The sequence below is a fragment of the Pantherophis guttatus genome, chromosome 3, assembly GCF_059756535.1.
Source record: "Pantherophis guttatus breed Tessera chromosome 3, ASM5975653v1, whole genome shotgun sequence".
NCBI classification, from domain to species: domain Eukaryota; kingdom Metazoa; phylum Chordata; class Lepidosauria; order Squamata; family Colubridae; genus Pantherophis; species Pantherophis guttatus.
Window position 1 is genome coordinate 163,683,870 of NC_142065.1, and position 19,759 is coordinate 163,703,628.

Below are 19,759 nucleotides of genomic sequence, written 5' to 3' on the forward strand. Positions count from 1 at the left end.
TTTGCAGTATCCTTTCCCTGGAGTGGGGTGGGAATAGAGATTTTGCACTATCTTTCCCCTGCCACATCCACCAAGCCACGCCCAAGCCATGCCCACAGAACTGATAGTAAAAATATCTGGATTTCACCACTGTGAAAACTCCTTAGTGGCACAACATGGACAGACTCAACCATCGTTTCAACTGGGAAACTGTGAACATGAAGCCAAGTTCAAAACCACCAGAGAATTCCAGGAGGTCTGACACGCAAGCAAATTGGCCATCAACCAGCATACACAGATAAACAACATCTACATACCACTCAAGAGAGACAATAAAAAAGCCCAAAAGAAAACAAAAAGACCAAAACCAGCAACCCATACGGGCAGATATTAACACCAAGATTAATACTAGAGCAACAATCAAGTTAACAATACCCCAATCAAGGAACTACCAATGCATACAAACAAACTAACAGTAAACAACAGTCTAATCGAGGAACCATCAAGAACACTCCTACCAACACTAACAGGGCAAGCCACTAGTATATAATAAATAAGAGCAACCCATAGTCCCTTATAACATTGATGGTGATACCTAGTTTGGCAACCAGGAATCTTCTGCTCAGAAAGTTGTTTCTATTGGAACTATTTTCATAAAACACTGGAGACTTCACAATTTACTGATTACTATGGGTTGAATATGAGGAAGAGGACAAACTGTTTCAATTATTTCTATAACTCCTGTAAAGAAGATCAGAAGTTACTTTTTAAAGGGGTTTTTTTGTTTCTTTTGCTTTCTATTATTTTCAACATTTTTGTCTTTATCTATCCTACTTTTTCATATTTTTGTGTTTAACTTTGTAAAAAATATAACAATAATTAAATAAAACATGTAAACATTTAGCCTATATCAATAGACATTATGGGAATCCAAAAACAGCTTGCTTCTTGCCAAAGGGAATGCTATATCACACATGAAATTTGATTTGTAACTGATATGAAATTTATACATATTCGTTAGATTTATAACCTGCCTTTTCTTTCAAAAGTGCTTTGATATAGCATTCCCTTTATAAACATAGTTTACAAAGCATTGCCTCCTCCAATTTTTCCTCACAACAATGACTTTGCAAAGTAGCCTGAACTAAGAAAGTATGACTCACTAAGGACTTTATATGGCTTGGCTTAAATTTAAACCTGCATTTCCTCAGTTCTAGACTGATACTTTACAACCCCCACCCCCCAAAAAACAAAAGCTGAGCATATATTTCACTGCATACATGTCTGTAAGTGCATGTGTGTAAATATAATGGTGTAATTATGATGGCTGTACATAGAATTAATTTCTTTTTGCCCTCAACTAATAATATGCAGGTAGGCCAATTAATTTATGCTTGCACAGTCAATGAATAATGTTTCTGAAATCATTCCTGTAGGAACAAGTGGCTAAATAACAGGACAAAATTGCTTATCCATTCTAAGAACCAGTGCCAAGTTTAGATGCTACTCCTACTGAATTAAGATTGAGTGAGATGTGGAGCAATCTATCACCAGGTAGAGCTCAGGTTTGAGGTGCTCAGACCGATAAATCAGGCCAAACTAAATCCTCTGGAAGTCAGACTGGAATCTGATCTTCTGGTGTAGTAGATTTTCTTTGCTATATATTGTTAAGAGTTTTTTCATTTGATTGGGTAAGTGATTCACAATATAGACCCGACCCCTTGTTTCAAATAGCTTTTCCTTTAGAGACCTGTTCATTAATCTTTCTTTTAAGATCCACATGTGCTGAAACAGCATGAGGTTTCTGTAAGTCAACTCTAACATATATCATCTTTAAATATTTTTTCATGGCAACTCACAGCTACCTTAAATTACAGTGCACTGTTTGCATTTTTAGAACTCAGTCACATTTTAATGAGGTCGTCATAAAACTGGCTAAATATGTTTAGAAATCATTAGTGTAAATTACTAGAGCAAAATATTCCTAGGGGTACTTGGCTGATTTCTGTCACAGGACCTGAAACAGATGGATCCATATAATAGCAGAAGAATGCAAGAAACGGGGGTGGCAGAGTAGGGGGCTTGGTTCACTTGCTTTCGTTTTCCGTCTCTCTGCACCAGCAGGATAAATGTGAGCAACTCAATAACATGCTACCAGATAAAGAGCTAAACGTCCCTTAGGTAGGTTCATTAAAGGAGGAAAACAATCAAAACACATTTTTGCTGCAATTGAAATACCAGGTGCAGGGCAGCCCTACAAGAGCCAGGATAACCGACAAGGGTCCCTTGCTGGCACCCGGGAGAGCTTAAAGGATGCTGGGTTTTTGACAAGTCTGGCTCAGATAATGACAGGTATTGGCAGATGTATCTGGCCTTTGCTAGAGGCAAAGGACGTTGCTGAATCATCTCTAGCAGGTGCCTGCATAAGGGAAAACCTCTTGGTGGCTCTTCTGCGTGCAATTAAAAACCACACTGATGCAGAGAGCTCCAGGGCAAAAGCTGTAGCTGAGTTAATGACTACCCAGGCTGGGTAAACAAACACACATCCACCCCTAAATGAATAATTCATGAATGATTATCAAAAAAAAGTTATGTGGAAAATATGTTAAATGGGTATTATTTTTTTTCCTGGAAAAATAATATGATTTTGCTCTTTTGCTTTTGGATTCAAATAGGATAGGTGGTCTCCTAACAAATCTAAAAGTCAAATAACAACTGTAGCAGGGAGCGTTATGAGGAACCCCAATGGGGGAGGTGGGGGGGGAGAGAGAAGAACCCTTCAAAATCAAGAAGAGCAATGAGTCTGGCTTTGCAGGAACCTGGCCTATTCTCAAAACGTGGAATTGCTACTTTATTTATTTATTTATTTATTTATTTATTTATTTATTTATTTATTTATTTATTTCAATTCAATTCAATTCAATTCAATTCAATTCAATTCAATTCAATTCAATTCAATTCAATTCGATTCAATTTGTATACCGCCCTTCTCCTAGTGGACTCAGGGCGGTGCACAGCCAAAACTAAAACACATCACAATACAAAATTTAAAATTATTAAAAGAATTATATACTTTGGCCCAATTTTAAAACCATTTGAATTAAAACCCATTGACAGATTAAAAGCTAAACAACTAAAAAACTAAAAAAAAAAGGGGGGGGGTTCACGCCAGCCCTGCTTGATGGAAAAGAAAAGTTTTCAGGGCACGGTGAAAGACCCGGAGATCCGATATCCTTCTTATCTCTGGGGGCAAATCGTTCCAGAGAAGGCCCTCCCCCTGGGGGTCGCCAGCTGACATTGCCTGGCTGACGGCACCCTGAGGAGTCCCTCTCTGTGGGAGCATACTGGTCGGTGGGAGGCTATCGGCGGCAGAAGGCTGTCCCGCAAATACCCAGGTCCTATGCCATGGAGCGCTTTAAAGGTGGTAACCAACACCTTGAAGCGCACCCGGAAGACCACTGGAAGCCAATGCAGCTCACGCAGGAGAGCTGTCACATGGGATCTTCCCCAAATCCACCAAAATTACTAGGTTGAGAGATGCTGAGAAATAGCACAGCCTTATGTACCTAGGCAGTATTAGAAGGAGAAATACAGGTTGTGCATTTCTCTGTTAATGGCAATTGCTTAACAAAAAAAACTGGGAAATAAATACATGGAGATCACTTTCCTTTTTTATAGTAAATTTACTAAAAATGACAAGTGCAATGCAAAGAAAAGCAAAGCAAACAATAGAAAGTGCAGATAATTAAAAGAGAAAAAATTAAGATAGTAAAGAAAAAGAAAAGAAAAATATAAAGAAATGATTCCCCTCATCATAAATATAAACAATTTAAATAATTTATCACCTTTTATTAAAATACAACAATGAACATTTTCCCATATCCAAATTCTTTTCTATAAAAAAAAATCCTTAAACCTCATCTTTTCAGTCCTGGTATCAGCAAAAGTCCACTAAGGGTTAGCAGAGATAATAACATTTTATGAGGGGTCCTGGGTGCTGTCTGACCTTGCCTGTTTTCTTGTAGACGTTTCATTACCCTAACTAGGAAACATCATCAGTCCTAGAGAAAAGTCTGCAAGAAAACAAGCAAGCTCAGAGAGCACCAAGATGCCTTAACCATTAGACTAGGGCTGTCAAACTCCCGGCCCACAGGCCGGATGCGTCACGCGCCAGCCCCGCCCGGTTTAGCGAAGGGGGAGAAAAAGTTCCGATACGTCACGTGACGTCGCCGTGACGATGTGAGTTTGACACCCCTGCATTAGACCAAACTGTCTTTCTAATTGCTTAGAGGGTTTTTGTTTGTTTGTTTGTATTTTTGCTATTTGGAGGCACAATATCTCAAACTGGACTCCTCAATCGAAAAGGACGTTCTAGCCTTCTCTTTCTTGTATAGTAAATAACATTTGTAAGAGCTATTACTTGTGAATTACAGGTTAGAATAGAATAATTTTGTACTTTGTCACTAATTGGCATACATTAAAATGAAATTTCATTTTATACACCTTTCAAAGGGTCACCACCTCCAATATACACTACATAAACATGACAAAATAAACAAATAAATAAATACAAAATTATGCATATACCGACATATATTATATGACACAGAGAAACAACATAGTCTAATTGGGATGTATACATTTACGTGGTGAGAAAAACGAATCTTGTGAATTTACCATACGAATGGCATAGGGAACAAAGTTGTCACAGAATATGATAGCCCTGCTAGAAATACTTTGAAACCTCCTCCCAGAGGGGAGCAACAGAAATAGACCGTAAAGTGGGTATGTGGGGTCTCTAATAATGCTTTGAGCTCTAAGCACATAGTGCTTATATACAGAATTCCTGAAAAACATGAAGCAAACTTCCTATAATCTTCTCGGCTGTCCTTACCACTCTCTGTATGGATATTCTATCTGAGGCACTGCTGCCACCAAACCAAACAGTGATGTAGTTTGTTAAAACACTCTCAATCGTGCCTCTGTAAAAAGTAGCCAGGTCAGAAGGAAAAAGATGTTGTCTCCTCATCCGACGCAGGAAATGCAGACGCTGGTTTGCACGCTTCACTAAGGATGACACGTGGAAACCACATTTTGGATGAGGCTAGTCATACTTCATCCTAACTAAACAAGAATATTACTATTCTATACTGTACTGTACCATACCATACCACACTACATTACACTATACTATACTAACATGAACCCTTGTTAGCATTTTAGAGTTACATGGTATGCTGAAATTCAGCTGCACAAATCTTTGAATAAAAACAAAATATGACCGATCTAATCTAGAATAAATGGATTCTATTTTCAAAATCTTGACATTTCCAAAAGAGAAAAATGGGATTAAGGGATAAAGTAATATTTAATTCATAGCATGTAATAGCTTCTGTCCTTTTTTTGTTATTCAAAAGCAAGGGTAAATTATCCAATCTAAATCGGGATTCCACATCGGAAGGTATTAATCCTCTGTTTTGCTGTAATTCTGATTCATACTTGTTTTTGAATTATTTACTAAGTTTGCACTACTATTAATCTTCTCATTCTTCCTATCACCCATCTCCTTCCACTTATGACTGTATGACTGTAACCTTGTTGCTTGTATCCTTACGATTTATATTGACTGTTTCCTAATATGATCTGATTGCTTATTTGTACCCTATGACTATCATTAAGTGTTGTACCTTATGATTCTTGACGAATGTATCTTTTCTTTTATGTACACTGAGAGCATATGCACCAAGACAAATTCCTTATGTGTCCAATCACACTTGGCCAATAAAGAATTCTATTCTATTCTATTCTATTCTATTCTATTCTATTCTATTCTATTCTATTCTATTCTATTCTATTCTATTCTATTCTATTCTATTCTATTCTATTCTATCCTTATTTGAAAAAAAACCCCGTCAAACTATTTCTAAATAGCTGCATGATCTTACTTAATAAAAAAGTGTTACTTTCAATTGAATCTAATATGTTGGAGTGTTGGTTAAACAGGAGAAAATCATGTTGCAAGCTTAAAGTTTCATACCATATAATGAATCGCACCAAGTCTGGTGCTCACCATATCTTTTGGAACAAACATTCCTAGGATTTTCACCTAACTGACTAGAAAATTTTTGGAGTTACAGTCTTAACATACCTCCAGGGCATTAAGTTGAGGAAAACTAGATTACTTCTTGTGTTCATTTTTCAAGGTATTAAGATGTTTTGTAAAGTTGATGTTACAATATCAGATGAAGATAATGTCTCAAGTAATACTAGTTAACAATGGAAATAATTGATGCTATAGCACTAGAATGAGAAAATACATGTATGACTGTTGATTTTGAAAGGGCAAAATACAGGCATTGGACCAATAAATCCTTTTATAATTGTTTAAAATATTATTTGAAACTAAATTAGTGTTAGTTTCATTGTGGAATGATGAACGCTGAATAAGCATTATAATGAAATGAAATCAGATTATTTTGATAAAAATACAAATTCTACAGTGTTTTCTGTGACATATTGTGTTCTACTAAACTGATTTCTTTACTTAGACTTTTTATTCAAATATCTCTCAATATGGCTTGATGCCAAGATATTTGGACAACTGCCTTCTTCAACCAATGTTGACTTGTCTGAGAAGCTACTTGTAGTTCCTTTAATTATTAAGATTTGTTATCCTGCCTTTATTATTTCTATGTATTGTAAGTAACTCAAGGTAGTGAGCATACTTAATACTCCTTTCTCCTCTTCCTTTCCCCACAGCAAGAAAAAAACCTATTGAACTTGGACTGTGAGAGAGTGACTAGCCCAGTTACACAGCCAGCTTTCCTGCCTAAGGTGGGACTAGAACTCAGAGCCTTGTTATTTCTAGCCTGGTGTCTTAACCACTAGACCCGTTAAGTTAATGTGATAGAGGCTTAAAGGTTTTGCTTTTCAAACTTTAGCACTCTTTTTATGGACTCCCTCCAGAAATTAGGCTAGCTTTTCTTCTGTAATTTTAACAACTTTTTTTTTTTTTTTTAAAAAACAGTTTTCTGGAAGTTGGTACAAATGATGCTCTTGTGGAAACTGCTCTGGGACAATTTGGGATGATACTGTCTTGTTTTAATTGCTATGACTTACAGTTTTCTTACTCTGGGCATTTAAACGTTATATCATTGGTTGATGTTTTATTGCTGTTAATTGCAGGAAGTCCTTGCAGATTCTGGCTGTATTACAAATGTAACAAAGGAAAGACTAACAATTAAATATATTCCATTTTTGGAATGTACCTATCAAACAGATGTAATAAGTATGGACTGTTTTACAGCAATACATTTGTTTTAATTTTCTATATTAAGAGGGAAAGTTAATGTATTGATTTACTGGGAATTAGACTATTTTGCCACTTCAAGTATCTGCATCTTTATGCTTTAGTAACAGTCCTTAATTATACTCACAAATCTTATTGCTTTGTCTAAAATATGGTCTTTTACCTTGATTTGTGAGTAGTTCAGGCTGTTACATGTCTAAACAATAGGATTTAAACTCACAGTAAGCCATGAGAAATATCCACTTCTAAACTCAGAATGTAACCTGAATTTACAATAAAGGAAGAGAGAAATGACATGAATACTTGTATTATTGAGCAATTAATTGATCACTCTAAAGTCCATGCATCTATTCTTCAGAGGAAATTATAAACTACTCTGATTCCAAGATATTAAAAACATGTATCACAAGTGTTTTAGTGACCCATGCCTAATTAATCATTTAAAATAAGTGATTTTTTAAATTGTCTTTTGAAAATAAGACAAACATAAACTAACATACTTCTAACATGTGTTCATTGCCTCTCTTATTATTTCAATAGCTAAAGAAGCTAAACATAGCTTCACAAAGTAATGCAAAGCAACTTGGTGAACACATATAGAAGTTATATGACACACATTAATTATTAGATAGAAAGGTCAAGATGGTTTCCATTAATTACCGGTATTTATTAATTAAACAATGTTTTTGAACCCATGAGGGAACAATTTTTTTCTTTATTTGAAGTGGGTTTTCTTCTTTTTCTACATGTTGGAACAAGCTTAGGTAAATTTTTCTGTAGCCCACCAAATATCTCAGATTAAAATATATAATTGGAAAATAGGCCCTTTTGGAAATGAGTGTTTGTTTAAAAACTCAATTAAGTATTATCCTTTTTTTCCCTAGGAATTGCAATAGCAGACATAAATCTTACTTACTTCATTTAATAATATAATGTAAACTGAATGATCAGCCACATTCTCTAAAAAGGCAGAATATCATTTAATAATTGTAATTAATAATTATTAATGAAATCAAGATTCACTAGGATTTTGAGTTGAGATTTAGGTTTTCTTTTCTTAAAGAAACACCAGTATAGGAAGGGAAAAAGTGGATTAATTCACTCTGCCTATCACAAACTCTTCACACTGTAATATATATAGTGTATACTTTCCTAAATGCAGCTAGTAAGTTTCAGAAGAATGACATAAACACCCAAATCCCACCCAATGTTCTTCAGGAAAATAAAGAATTAAGGGATTAAATAACGTATCACAAATATTTTGCCCCTGGATGAGAATTCCATCTTCCTGAAAATTATCTGATCTTTTAACTGTGCCACTGTGTTTGTTTGAACATATTAATGGTGTCAAGTGTCAAATCCTGAGTAATTGTATCTCAAAAATGTAGTGTTATGGCTGAAATAAGAAGGAAAAATTATTATTTGATTTATTTCTGCACACTGCTGAGAATTCCACTTTGTGACCCCCAGTCTTATATAATCAGTGTCTGAAATTGGGTTTTCTCCCTACCCCTGGAGCTCCTTTTATAAATGAAAAGATTGCCTTTCTACCCCTGAAGTTCCTTTATAGCTAAAAAGAAATCTTTGCTTCTTGCTTAATTTAGAATAGACATGAAGGGTGAAACTGATTAGAAACAGCCAGGAGTAAGTTTGTCTAGATATAAATTAATCAGCACAGGTCAATAGGTAAAAAAACACCTACTCAGGAAGCACAACATCCCATGAAAGATTGGAGATACTGTGCCTAATGTCATCAATTTCTACCAGCGTAAATACATCCTTTTCTAATATTTCTAGTTTCCCAATAATTGAACTCTCCCAGTAACTTGGGAGGATCTTCAGCCAACACATGTGTATACTTTAAACCCAAGAATACACTAAAGTAGAAGCTTGTCCACCCCAAAGATAAAGCACATAGACACAAACTGACCAATGTGATATATGCAATACAATGCAGTGGGACACGTGCAGATCTTTACATTGGGGAAACAAAACAACTACTTCATAAACGCATGGCTCAACATAGGAGAAAAAACCCATCAGGACTAGATTGAGCAGTCTATCTGCATTTAAAAGACAAAGTCTTCTTTTGAAGACAGCAAAGTCCACATTTTGAATAGAGAGGATCATCGGTTTGAAAGAGGGGTCAAAGGCCATCTATGTCAAAACTAAACAGTCCTCTCTCAACAGAGTGGAAGAGATATGACATCATCTATCTCCAGTGTACAACACGGTTCTTTCAGCAGTTACAAGAAGGCTCCACATCATTTGCACTACTCAGGTGACCCTGAGGATATGGATGGAGATATATATATATATATATATATATATATATATATATATATATATATATATACACACACACATACATACATACACACACACACACACACACACACACATATGTTTTCTGAGGTTTTCGTGGGTGTTTGTATGTAGGTCTTTGGTTATTCGGGTTTTCTCCCGCGTAAAATTGGAAGTGTCTTGGCGATGTTTCGACGAAGTCTCATTCGTCATCTTCAGGCTGGTGTTTTTGGCTTCGTGCTTCTAGGAGCAATGTGTGATCGCAGCTGTTTCTTCCTTTTAACTGCCAGTGGGGGTGAGAACTGATTGGGTGGGAGCTTAGCTGTGTTCTGTTTGGTTGGGGGCTTGGCTGTGCTCGGGTTAGTTTGAGTTGCAGGGGGATTTGAGCTGCTGAGCTGCGTTGCTGTTGTTTGGCTTCGCGTTCGTAGTCGTGCCACATCTTCATGGTGGGTGTCAGTTTGCTTCATGTATGGATTGCTCCTAGAAGCACAAAGCCGAAAACACCAGCCTGAAGGTGACGAATGAGACTTCGTCGAAACATCGCCAAGACACTTCCAATTTTCGCGGGAGAAAACCCGAATAACCAAAGACCTACATACATACATACATACATACATACATACATACATACATACGTGAATGCAACTGCTTGAGGGCTCCTGGATTGGAGCTAAAAGGCGAAAGGGAGCAGAATGCCCCCTCCCACATGTTGGGGTAGACCAGCTGTCTCGGTAAACACTTAATCTTTCCCCTGGCTCAAGCTGATGAAGGGAGGAGAACTTGTGGCTCAGTGGTTAATACAACTGCCTAACATTCAGGCAACCCAAGTTCGAATCCAAGTAAGGGTATGGCTGGCTGATGAGACCTAAAAAGCTTGAAATAGATCTATACTAGTCTCCCTTTATTTCTTTATCAGCAAAATATATATTTGGTATAAAATGGTTTATCGTGAATGCGACTGCTTGAGCACTCCTGGATTGGAGCTGAAAGGCAAAAGGGAGCAGAATGCCCCCTCCCACATGTTGGGATAGACCAGGTGTCTACCTAGTCTATATATATATATGGAGAGAGAGAGAGAGAGAGAGAGAGAGAGAAAGAGATAGTGTCAGTCAAAGTGGCCTCAACGATTCTATAAAAAAACCTTGCAGACCAGCTGTCTGCAAGTAATATAAATCCTTTCATTCCCCATATCCAGTCAGAGCTGAAGAAGCTTCTTAGATGAGAAGCAAAACATCTTAAAAGATAAACAAGAAAGGCCAGTTGCCTCTTGAAAAAGTACCTTTGGGACAACCATGACCTGGATGACTGAGAATCTCCATAGACATCTCCCTGACAATTATTTTATGTTAACTCGAACCAATTGGATATATTTATCCTCTGTTCCTGAAGATAGCAGCGACTGAAAGATCTAAGAGCAACTCCTAGGATTTCCATTATTAAATTCTTGTTTTCCATTCTTCTCTATTCCTCTTCTTCTGCAAGTTGAAACCTAACAACTGTTGTCTCAAAAAAGTGTGTGTTCTTTCTCCTTAGGGTTATGCTTCTTCTTTTTTGCCTTCCATGACAGTAGGTTAGTCATAGATATGGAACTTGGATCCCTGAGATTTTGCTACACAGCAAATTTGCCCCACTTTCATGACCAGTGGTAGTTAACTTGGGGAATAGTCATTCAACAATATTTGGAAGTACAGAGTTTCTATACTTTCGAAGTAAATTAATTATGTAATCATTGGGAAGACTTTTTAAAACAGACTACAAAATTAAATAAACCTCTTTGTGGTGATCATGTTGCTTATTGTTGTTTGCAAATAGAATATATAGATAACACACATATAGTTTCTAAAATACTCTTACCCTTCCAACTTCCACCAGATTTGTCACCATGACTATACTTGCTGTGTTTTCATGCCAGACCATTCTCCAGAAATCATATATAGTCTCTTGCATTGGTCCTGCAACAAATAAATCCAAAGATCATTTTCAGCATACCTGAAAAGTGGAACGCTATACTTTCATAATATTAGAAACATATTTTTTTTTTAAAAAACTGAAACTGATCAAGTAGCTTTTTGCAGGCATTGGAAACCTCCAGTTTTCCATGCGGACCACCAACTTCTTTCTCAAAACCCTGTCTGTCCTTCCAAGATAGCAAAAAGCTTTTTTCACTAATCAGCAAGAAATTAGACATAAGAGCTTTTTCCTTTCCTGCACTGCAATCAAATCTTCAAAAGCCCTCTTTGGTGCCAATGGAGTCTAATTGGCACATGGAGGGATATTTTTGAGAGCTGTTGCTCGAAGAATCAGCTAATCATCCCTTCTCTAAACATTATAACTCCCCATTGAAAAGCCATCTCATTGATTCTGCAATCACATTTTTAAAGCCTCATTTGGTCCTAGTGAAGGCTTTTAAAGAGGTGTGCTTTGGATGGGGGAAAGAGCCTGCTGCATATGGTCTCTCCATGTGTATCTTCTGCCTAAAAATCAATGCACATGTATGTGAATAAAGATTTGCATGTAGAATAGAGGGCTATATGTGAATGGCTCTAGTTAGTCACCTTGGGGCAGGGGTCGGCAACCTTAAACACTTACAGAGCCATTTGGACCCGTTTCACAAAGAAAACACAAAACCCTTCCCGTGCCTATTTCCTGAGCAGCCACAAAACTAGCATACGTAGCTGAATTAAACATTGTTTTATTCTGAAACTTTTCTTTTCTTGGATTTATCCATGGTTGGCCTGCCGGGGGTTGAAAAGCTCAATATACTGCATGTCTGCGGGTGTCGCACATTGGCGGTTGTGAGGCATATTTTGAGCGACAGGGAGCTGCAACAGAGGAGTGAAAGAGCCACATGTGGTTCCAGAGCCGCGGGTTGCTGACCCCTGCCTTGAGAGAACATGTGGGGTGACACTTCTGTTCACTCAGATAATCTCAACCTGTTTATCCAGAGCAAATTCAATTACACTAACTTTGAGAATAGAAGAGAAATGCAGCTGATTGACTTAGGATGCTACATGTTTAATAAGCCTCTGTTGTCATTTGGTTTTATGTACTCTTTCTTCTTAATATGAAGAGTTGACTACTGAGGTTATTTTCTCTAATTAACAAGGCTATGAGGATAAAAGAAAAAGTATTCCATCTTTCAAGGCAAAACTTTCTAATAGCATTTCTTTCTTTCTTTCTTTCTTTCTTTCTTTCTTTCTTTCTTTCTTAATTTATCAACAAGAAATAGTATTAGTATAGATGTAAACATGGACACTTGAAAAATGGTACAAATAAATGGATTTAAATAAGCAAAACATAAACACATAAAATGAGTACATATAAATGGGACCAGTAGGACAGGGACGGTTGGCACGCTGGTGTGCTCTTTCTTTCAATGGAAATATATTAAAGAACATGTTAGCATTTTATGAACTAAAATTTGTAAAATAAACCGATTCCAGTTATTTAAAGGCAGATGACAACATCCTGGCCTTTAAAGATCTAATTAAAAACAGTCATGGAGTCACATAAGTATTGTGTGGAAAAGACTGGAACCTCTTCTGACTTATCATTGCTGCATTCTAACCTAATGGAATGGATGGGTATTCTTGTGGCTGACCTTGGAAATAACACACCTCAGAGAGGTGTGGATAGACAAATGGTGGATAGACAAATGGCATCATCACAAATTATTTAGGGCTCAGAAGCATTCTAAACTGGGCCTAGAAATGCTCTGGCAACCAATGTAAGATTGCTGTTATATCTTCTAATTGCCTAAACTCTGCCAATAATTGAATAGCTTTGTCCTGCAGCATCTTCCTAACTGTCTCTAAAGGCAGCCCGCTTAACGCATGTTATAATAAACTAGCCTGAATGGAAGCACCCTGAAATGATGTAGCAAGAATGTTGATTTCGCCAATTGTTCTCTATTCTAATTCTGTAATGAGAGCACACCAGGCTGTTTCTGCCCCCAAATCAGACCAGAAGCCAGATTGGAATAGATCCAAAAATTCAGTATCATTTCATATCCCCTGGGGTTCAGAGCTAATTTTCTCCACTATCTTAGTCAGGAAAGATGCACAGCATACTGGATAGTATTTATTCATAATTTAGAATTCTATATTTTAAGCAAATGTTTAACTACAGCTTCCTTAAATGTGGTGGGAACTTACTGTCCCTGATTAACCATCTCTAAGGACCATATGGTATGCTTAGCCTGGAAGATTTTTAATTACTTGGAAGGGTATGGTTCCAAAGATTTTAACTAATTTATCCACATCATCAGGCTCACATGAGGAAATAAGTTTTTGACACAAAAAAAATTTCAACTGATTGTATTTCCAGTTTTAATATTTCTCTCTTGAGTTTGCACTGTCGATCTAATTAGTCCAATTCCCAAATTGCTCTTTCTGAAAGTGACAGATTTTTGGAGACAGTTTATTATTTTAATAACTATAGAGAAAATTGCTTAAATGCCAGGCTTGACAATTTTATTTGCCGTTCATCTTAACGAGGGAAGTGAGCTGGGGAGAAATAGTACCTCTGGCAGTACCCTGTTATTTTGGTGTGTTCAATTCACATATGGTCAATACATAGAAGTTTCAATTAAATCTCTACACACAGAGAGAATACACAGATATTACCCATAAGCCGATCTAAGGAATGTGTAAGTAATTATTTTGTATCATACATATGCTAAGGAAACCCTCTGCTGATCATTCTGTTTTTTCCACACACCAATGTCCTAAAATTCAGACATGTAAAATTGGCCATGTGTATTAATTATTTGCAGTATACATTTAGAAGTCCTTTTAAAGATTTCTTGTATGAGAAATATTCTATGAGTGTGTCCTTTCATTCTACTCTTCTAATTGGTGATCTACTTCTAAAACACGCTACTAGGATTATAGATTTTATTTTAAGAAAGCTGATTAATTAAATACTTTTGGAACTAATATCAGAGTGATGATGTGTCTTTCTTTTTCAAAAGGCACATTCCAGAACAGTCTATTCAGGAATTAAAGACAATGTCACTTCAGTAAGAAATTCATTGTGTATTCTTTTTCTTCATTATATTTGTTAGGAGCACAATTTATTTCAGTAACTTAATGGCTGAATAGCCTTCACAAATCAGTTTCTACTTAAAAAAATCATTTTGCTCTTTGCACTTTTCTGCATCTATACTCATGTTTGTTTAGGTGTCAGAAGTCTATTCATATTCTTTGCTTATGTGTACAGGATTATTCAGAACTTCAATGTAATGCAAATTAATGTTTTTGTCCTAAGTGACTGAAATCTGTGCAAGTTTAGAGATCGGGTGCTCTTTATCTCCTTTACCTATTTATTGCGTGTGAAAAGTAAGAAACGTTCACTTTTGATTTTATAATCAAAATAATCAGTAATTATATTTGAATCTGAGAAAACAAATTTTTAGACAATAAAACAGAGATCTTATCTCTGTTTGATTCTGTTTTGTTTTCACTAAGCATAGTCCAAACAAGTGAGAATTCCTGAGTTTAAACTTTGTGGAGATCCATGGTATATTTAAATTGAAAGGTTATCATCTGTTCTTTTGAAGATAAAAGCCAAATTGGAATATCGGTGCATCAATGTACTAGAAAAGTCTAGTTCCCTTTTACATCTGACATATTGCCAAATATGTATGACATGCAAGCCTAGACATGGAAATAGATTAGTCTCAGTAGAAACGATATTTGGCTAATTTTTTTTCACAGTAGCCAACTTGGCACCTTTAATATTAGAAGACATATTCAGATGCTCATGAAAAATAAACCTGGAGAAAAATTACAGTTCTGTTTCTATTAAAAGTTAACATCTTTAATTAGGTCAGATGCTTCACTGCAAATGAAATACAGTATAACTTTTCAAAATTGTATCAATTGTTGCTAAGTCACTGGCATCCTCTGACAATTAAAGTACTCTAGGGTACTTGGTGTTCTCTGAGGTTGTTAGTTTTTTTGCAGACATTTCATTACCCAACTAGGTAACATCATTAATGCTCGAAGAGAAACTGGTAAGGTAATGAAATGTCTGCAATAAAACAACAAGTTTAGAGAGCACCAAAGACTCTTCAGTTTAACCCTAGTTACTCTTCTATTGACATTTTAAGTACCTTCATAGAAAATGTAATGCAGAATTTATGAATACAGACTTACATGAAGGTGAACATCTTTCAACAAAAAGCACAGCTGGTATGATAGATGAAATATTCTGGAAAGGTTGCTACATTTTTCAAGCCAGGAGGTTTTTTTTCCTTGTCACTCATGCCTTGGCCATGCCTTTTTTAGCCTACTGTTTCAACTGCTCCACAATGCAGTAGTTTGGGCAGTTATGGGCATGAGTTGGCTTGTTCACATAACATTATCATTTCAAGAGCTGCACTGGTTAGCAGTTTGCTTCAAAGTGTAATTCAGGCTGCAACCTGCCATCTTTAAAATACATACAAGGTTCAGGATTTGGGTGACTTTGAGACTTCCTATTTTTATTTATTTATTTATCTATCTATTTATTTTTGTCAATACGTATTAGATAATATATATAAGTATAAGCATGAATTGAATACATAAAATGAATACAAATAAAGGGAACATTAGGACAGGAATGGTAGGCACATTGGTGCTCTTATGCCCGTCCCTTATTCCTATTCCCACTATTTCCTATTACGTCCTATTCTCACTAGCATCTGCCTATCAGTGAAGATCTGGGAGGAAAACAATCCTTCCAGATCTCTACCCCTTCAGATTAGGATATGTAGGGATCTCGATGCCATTTCCCTTTCCTGGAATGACATTCCCCTGAGGTAAGATCAGCTCTACTTCTACTCTTTTTTTTTTTTTTTTTTGAGTTTTCAAAGGCAATTAAGACTTCCCTTTTTCAGCAAGATTTTGGAATTGGATATATTTGAATCTGATCCCTTCTCTAAGGAGAGTGTTTGTATGTGTATTGCTCTTTTTTGAAACATAAGATTTTAAATCCTATTGCTGCGTTAAGATATGTCAACTGCTTAGAGTTGGTTATGATTGGAGCAGTCTATAAATCTAGTTCATAATCAATCAATCAATCAATCAATCAATCCAGTTTACATTTACAATTTTAGAATCAAATTATGATCTTGATGAACTTGGTACTTGAAATGTGAACTTGACTCTTTAGGGCAAATGTAGTCTGCCACCTTTGTTCCTGTATTTTTTTCTCTTTCAGGTAACCCTGCTTAGAGAAAATAGTATATATCATTGCCATTTATTAAAATCCCACTATCTATAGTCATTACAATCTTCCTCACAATACTACATAGTTGGTAAATTATCCATGAGAATTAAGGCATCAGGCTAGAAACCAGGAGATCGTGAGTTGTAGTCCCACTTTAGGCGTGAAAGCCAGCTGGGTGACTTAGAGACAGTCACTCTCTTTCAGCCCAACCCAATTAATTGGACTGCTGTTGTGGAGAAAATAGGAAGAGGAAGGAATATTAAGTATTTTTGCCACCTTGAATTATTTATAAAAAAACAACATTATCATTTTTTACATTTTAAAATCATAACCATGTACATCTGGTGAGAAGTTGCAACTGTAATCCCCTTTGAAATAAAATGTTTTTGGGAAACAGGGATGTAAATAACCTACATTGCTTAATTACATCTGAAGATGCGCCCACTTGTCTCAAGAGCAAGAACATTTTTTAAAAAATACTATTAAACTTTTATTTACCAAATCCACCTACATGTGGACAGTAACAGTTAACAATAATTCATTAAAGTAATTTGTTAAATTCATTGACATTTGAAAATCCAAAGAAAATGTAAGGTTGCAAGGTTCAAGATTTTTCTGGAACCTCCTGCCCTTTTTTGGTCTCTGGGTCTTCTGCAAAAGGAGCAAATCTATTAGAATTAGATAACTATTCTTCACAAAATCAGTATCAATAGTTGGGAGCAGTCAGGGCAGGTATGTTTTCTTATAAGGAATTATTATTTATTGAAAAAGCTGTCCATTCTTAAGGGTATGAATTTGCTACTGCAAAAGTAGTTTTCAGGCACACTTCCCCAGCCAAACCAATATGCTCAACTTCTTATTGAGCAAAGTTATCTACTCATATTTGAGAACCAGTTTGGTGTACTGTTTGAAGAACTGGGCTAGAAACCATAAGTTTGTGAGTTGTAGAGTGGCCTTAGACAGAAAGCCAGCTGGCTGACCTTGGACCAGTCATTTTCTCTCAGCCCTAAGAAAGAGGTAATGGCAAACCACGTCTTTACTTTACCAAGAAAACTGCAGGACTTGTTCAGGCAATCACTGAGAATTGGACATGATTGAATGGAAGGGGGGAAAAATCTCATATCTATGTCTGAAAATTTCTTAATTATTCTGAAGAAAGCATCACTGTTATCTAATCATTTCTAGTTATGACTGTTCAAATGATGTTCAGGAATCAAAGAGACCTATATATGTATAAATGGATGTGTTTGTTAGCTTTGGGATTGCTTGGCTCAGAATAGAACTCAAAAAAATCTGGTTCCTATTCTTCAACCAAAATTTTAATCGAGCTAGCAAACCACTTGAAATCCTCATTTCCATTTATCAGTCTTTCAGTCCAAATACCTCATAGCCAAGCCAATGCATTTTCAATTCCCTGCCAGCATATTGCTGCTGCTTTGATGGCTCCTTTCTTGAATATGATATTGCTGCAACATTGAATCTAGCATCAGTACACAGCAGTGGCTAGGAAATTTAGAAGTCTTACTCCTGTTCTGTTTTGTAGTAGTAGATGATAGGATGCAGAAGCCACATAAATGAACAGATAAGATGACAACCAGTTGATTTAGGAACAAAAAATTCAGTATAAAAACATTGGTCAGATATAATAGATTTTCCATCATGTGGGACTGATTAGAAATGGCTCATATAAGCTAGGCTATTTCCAGATCACTGTGGAGAAAATATACTTTCTTTGTTTTAAGCAAGGCAAAGGTATTTGAAGAAATAAGATTCAACCAACTAGTCTTTAATTTATGATTGTTTATTTAACATAGATTCAAAGTTATGTTGGCCTTGGAAAAAATGCCTTACCATGTGTCCTCAAAGTTACAATCATTATACCATTCTCATAGCTACATAATCACAATATGGGAACTTGGCAACTCGCTCACATTTACAAAAATTACAACACCCTATCTCTTAATCTAACCTAACCTAACCTAACCTAACCTAACCTAACCTAACCTAACCTAACCTAACCTAACCTAATCTAATCTAATCTAATCTAATCTAATCCAATCCAATCCAATCCAATCTACCTCATTTTTGAACCATGCACCTCCCTCACTGCAATCCCTCACTGCAAATCACAATAGTGGTTTGACAATTGGCTTTTGAACAGCAAAGTCAACTAGATTTGCTTAATGACTGTTGGATTAACTTAATGATTGTAGTAAAAAATGGTTGTAAAATTGGGTTGGTTATGTGATGATTCACTTTACTATCACACCAACCTAAGACAGAAATTCTGGACTCAATTGTGCTCTTAAGTTGAGGACTATCTATATGATCTATAAGAGCACTACGGTGAAACAATTCAAGAAAAATCATGGGGAACCACCATTGCTCAAGATATCATCATAGGCATTGGGCTCCAATTTCATATATTAACCAGACTACATATAGCCAAGGACCGTTTAGCAAGGGAAAAAGAACTGTATGGTCTTTTCCTTAATTATGCAGCTGAGCCCAATGCTGTATCCAGTAGGCTAATAAACACTAAAATATCAGAAACAAAGTAAAGTCATTACTTTGGATAACAATTTGTCTGAAGTGGTGTAGGGTTTCCTGCCTAGGCAGGGGGTTGGACTAGAAGACCTCCAAGGTCCATTCCAATTCTTCTGTTCTGTTCTGTTCTGTTCTGTTCTATTCTATTCCTGTAGTAATGCTTCTGAATGACGCATCATGGTTTATGGTACTGCACTTGGCATCTGTCACCTAAGCATTTTTAAAAATGTACTTCCTGTATATTTTATAATAATTCCTATGCTCGGCAAAGATATGCAAATTTCTTTGCATATCATTTATGGTAAGTCCTATTTAAATTAGTGGAAATTAAGCCTGCATGACTGGGCACTAAATTGTGTCATTAATCTTTAGCAAACAGTCTTTTTCCTTATAGATTTATGTTTTGGG

The 19,759-nt window shown here is 36.1% G+C and overlaps 1 protein-coding gene across 32 annotated transcripts in view; it reads right to left on the bottom strand.

Annotated features, from left to right (window-relative positions):
• Positions 1-19,759, bottom strand: part of PTPRM (protein tyrosine phosphatase receptor type M) — a 467,288-nt gene that overhangs the window by 36,311 nt on the left and 411,218 nt on the right. For all 32 annotated transcript variants that reach the window (XM_087890425.1, XM_087890424.1, XM_087890423.1 and 29 more), the window contains one exon: positions 11,447-11,544. In XM_087890425.1, coding sequence (XP_087746551.1) covers positions 11,447-11,544 — 98 coding nt within the window. The remainder of the gene's footprint in view (positions 1-11,446; positions 11,545-19,759) is intronic.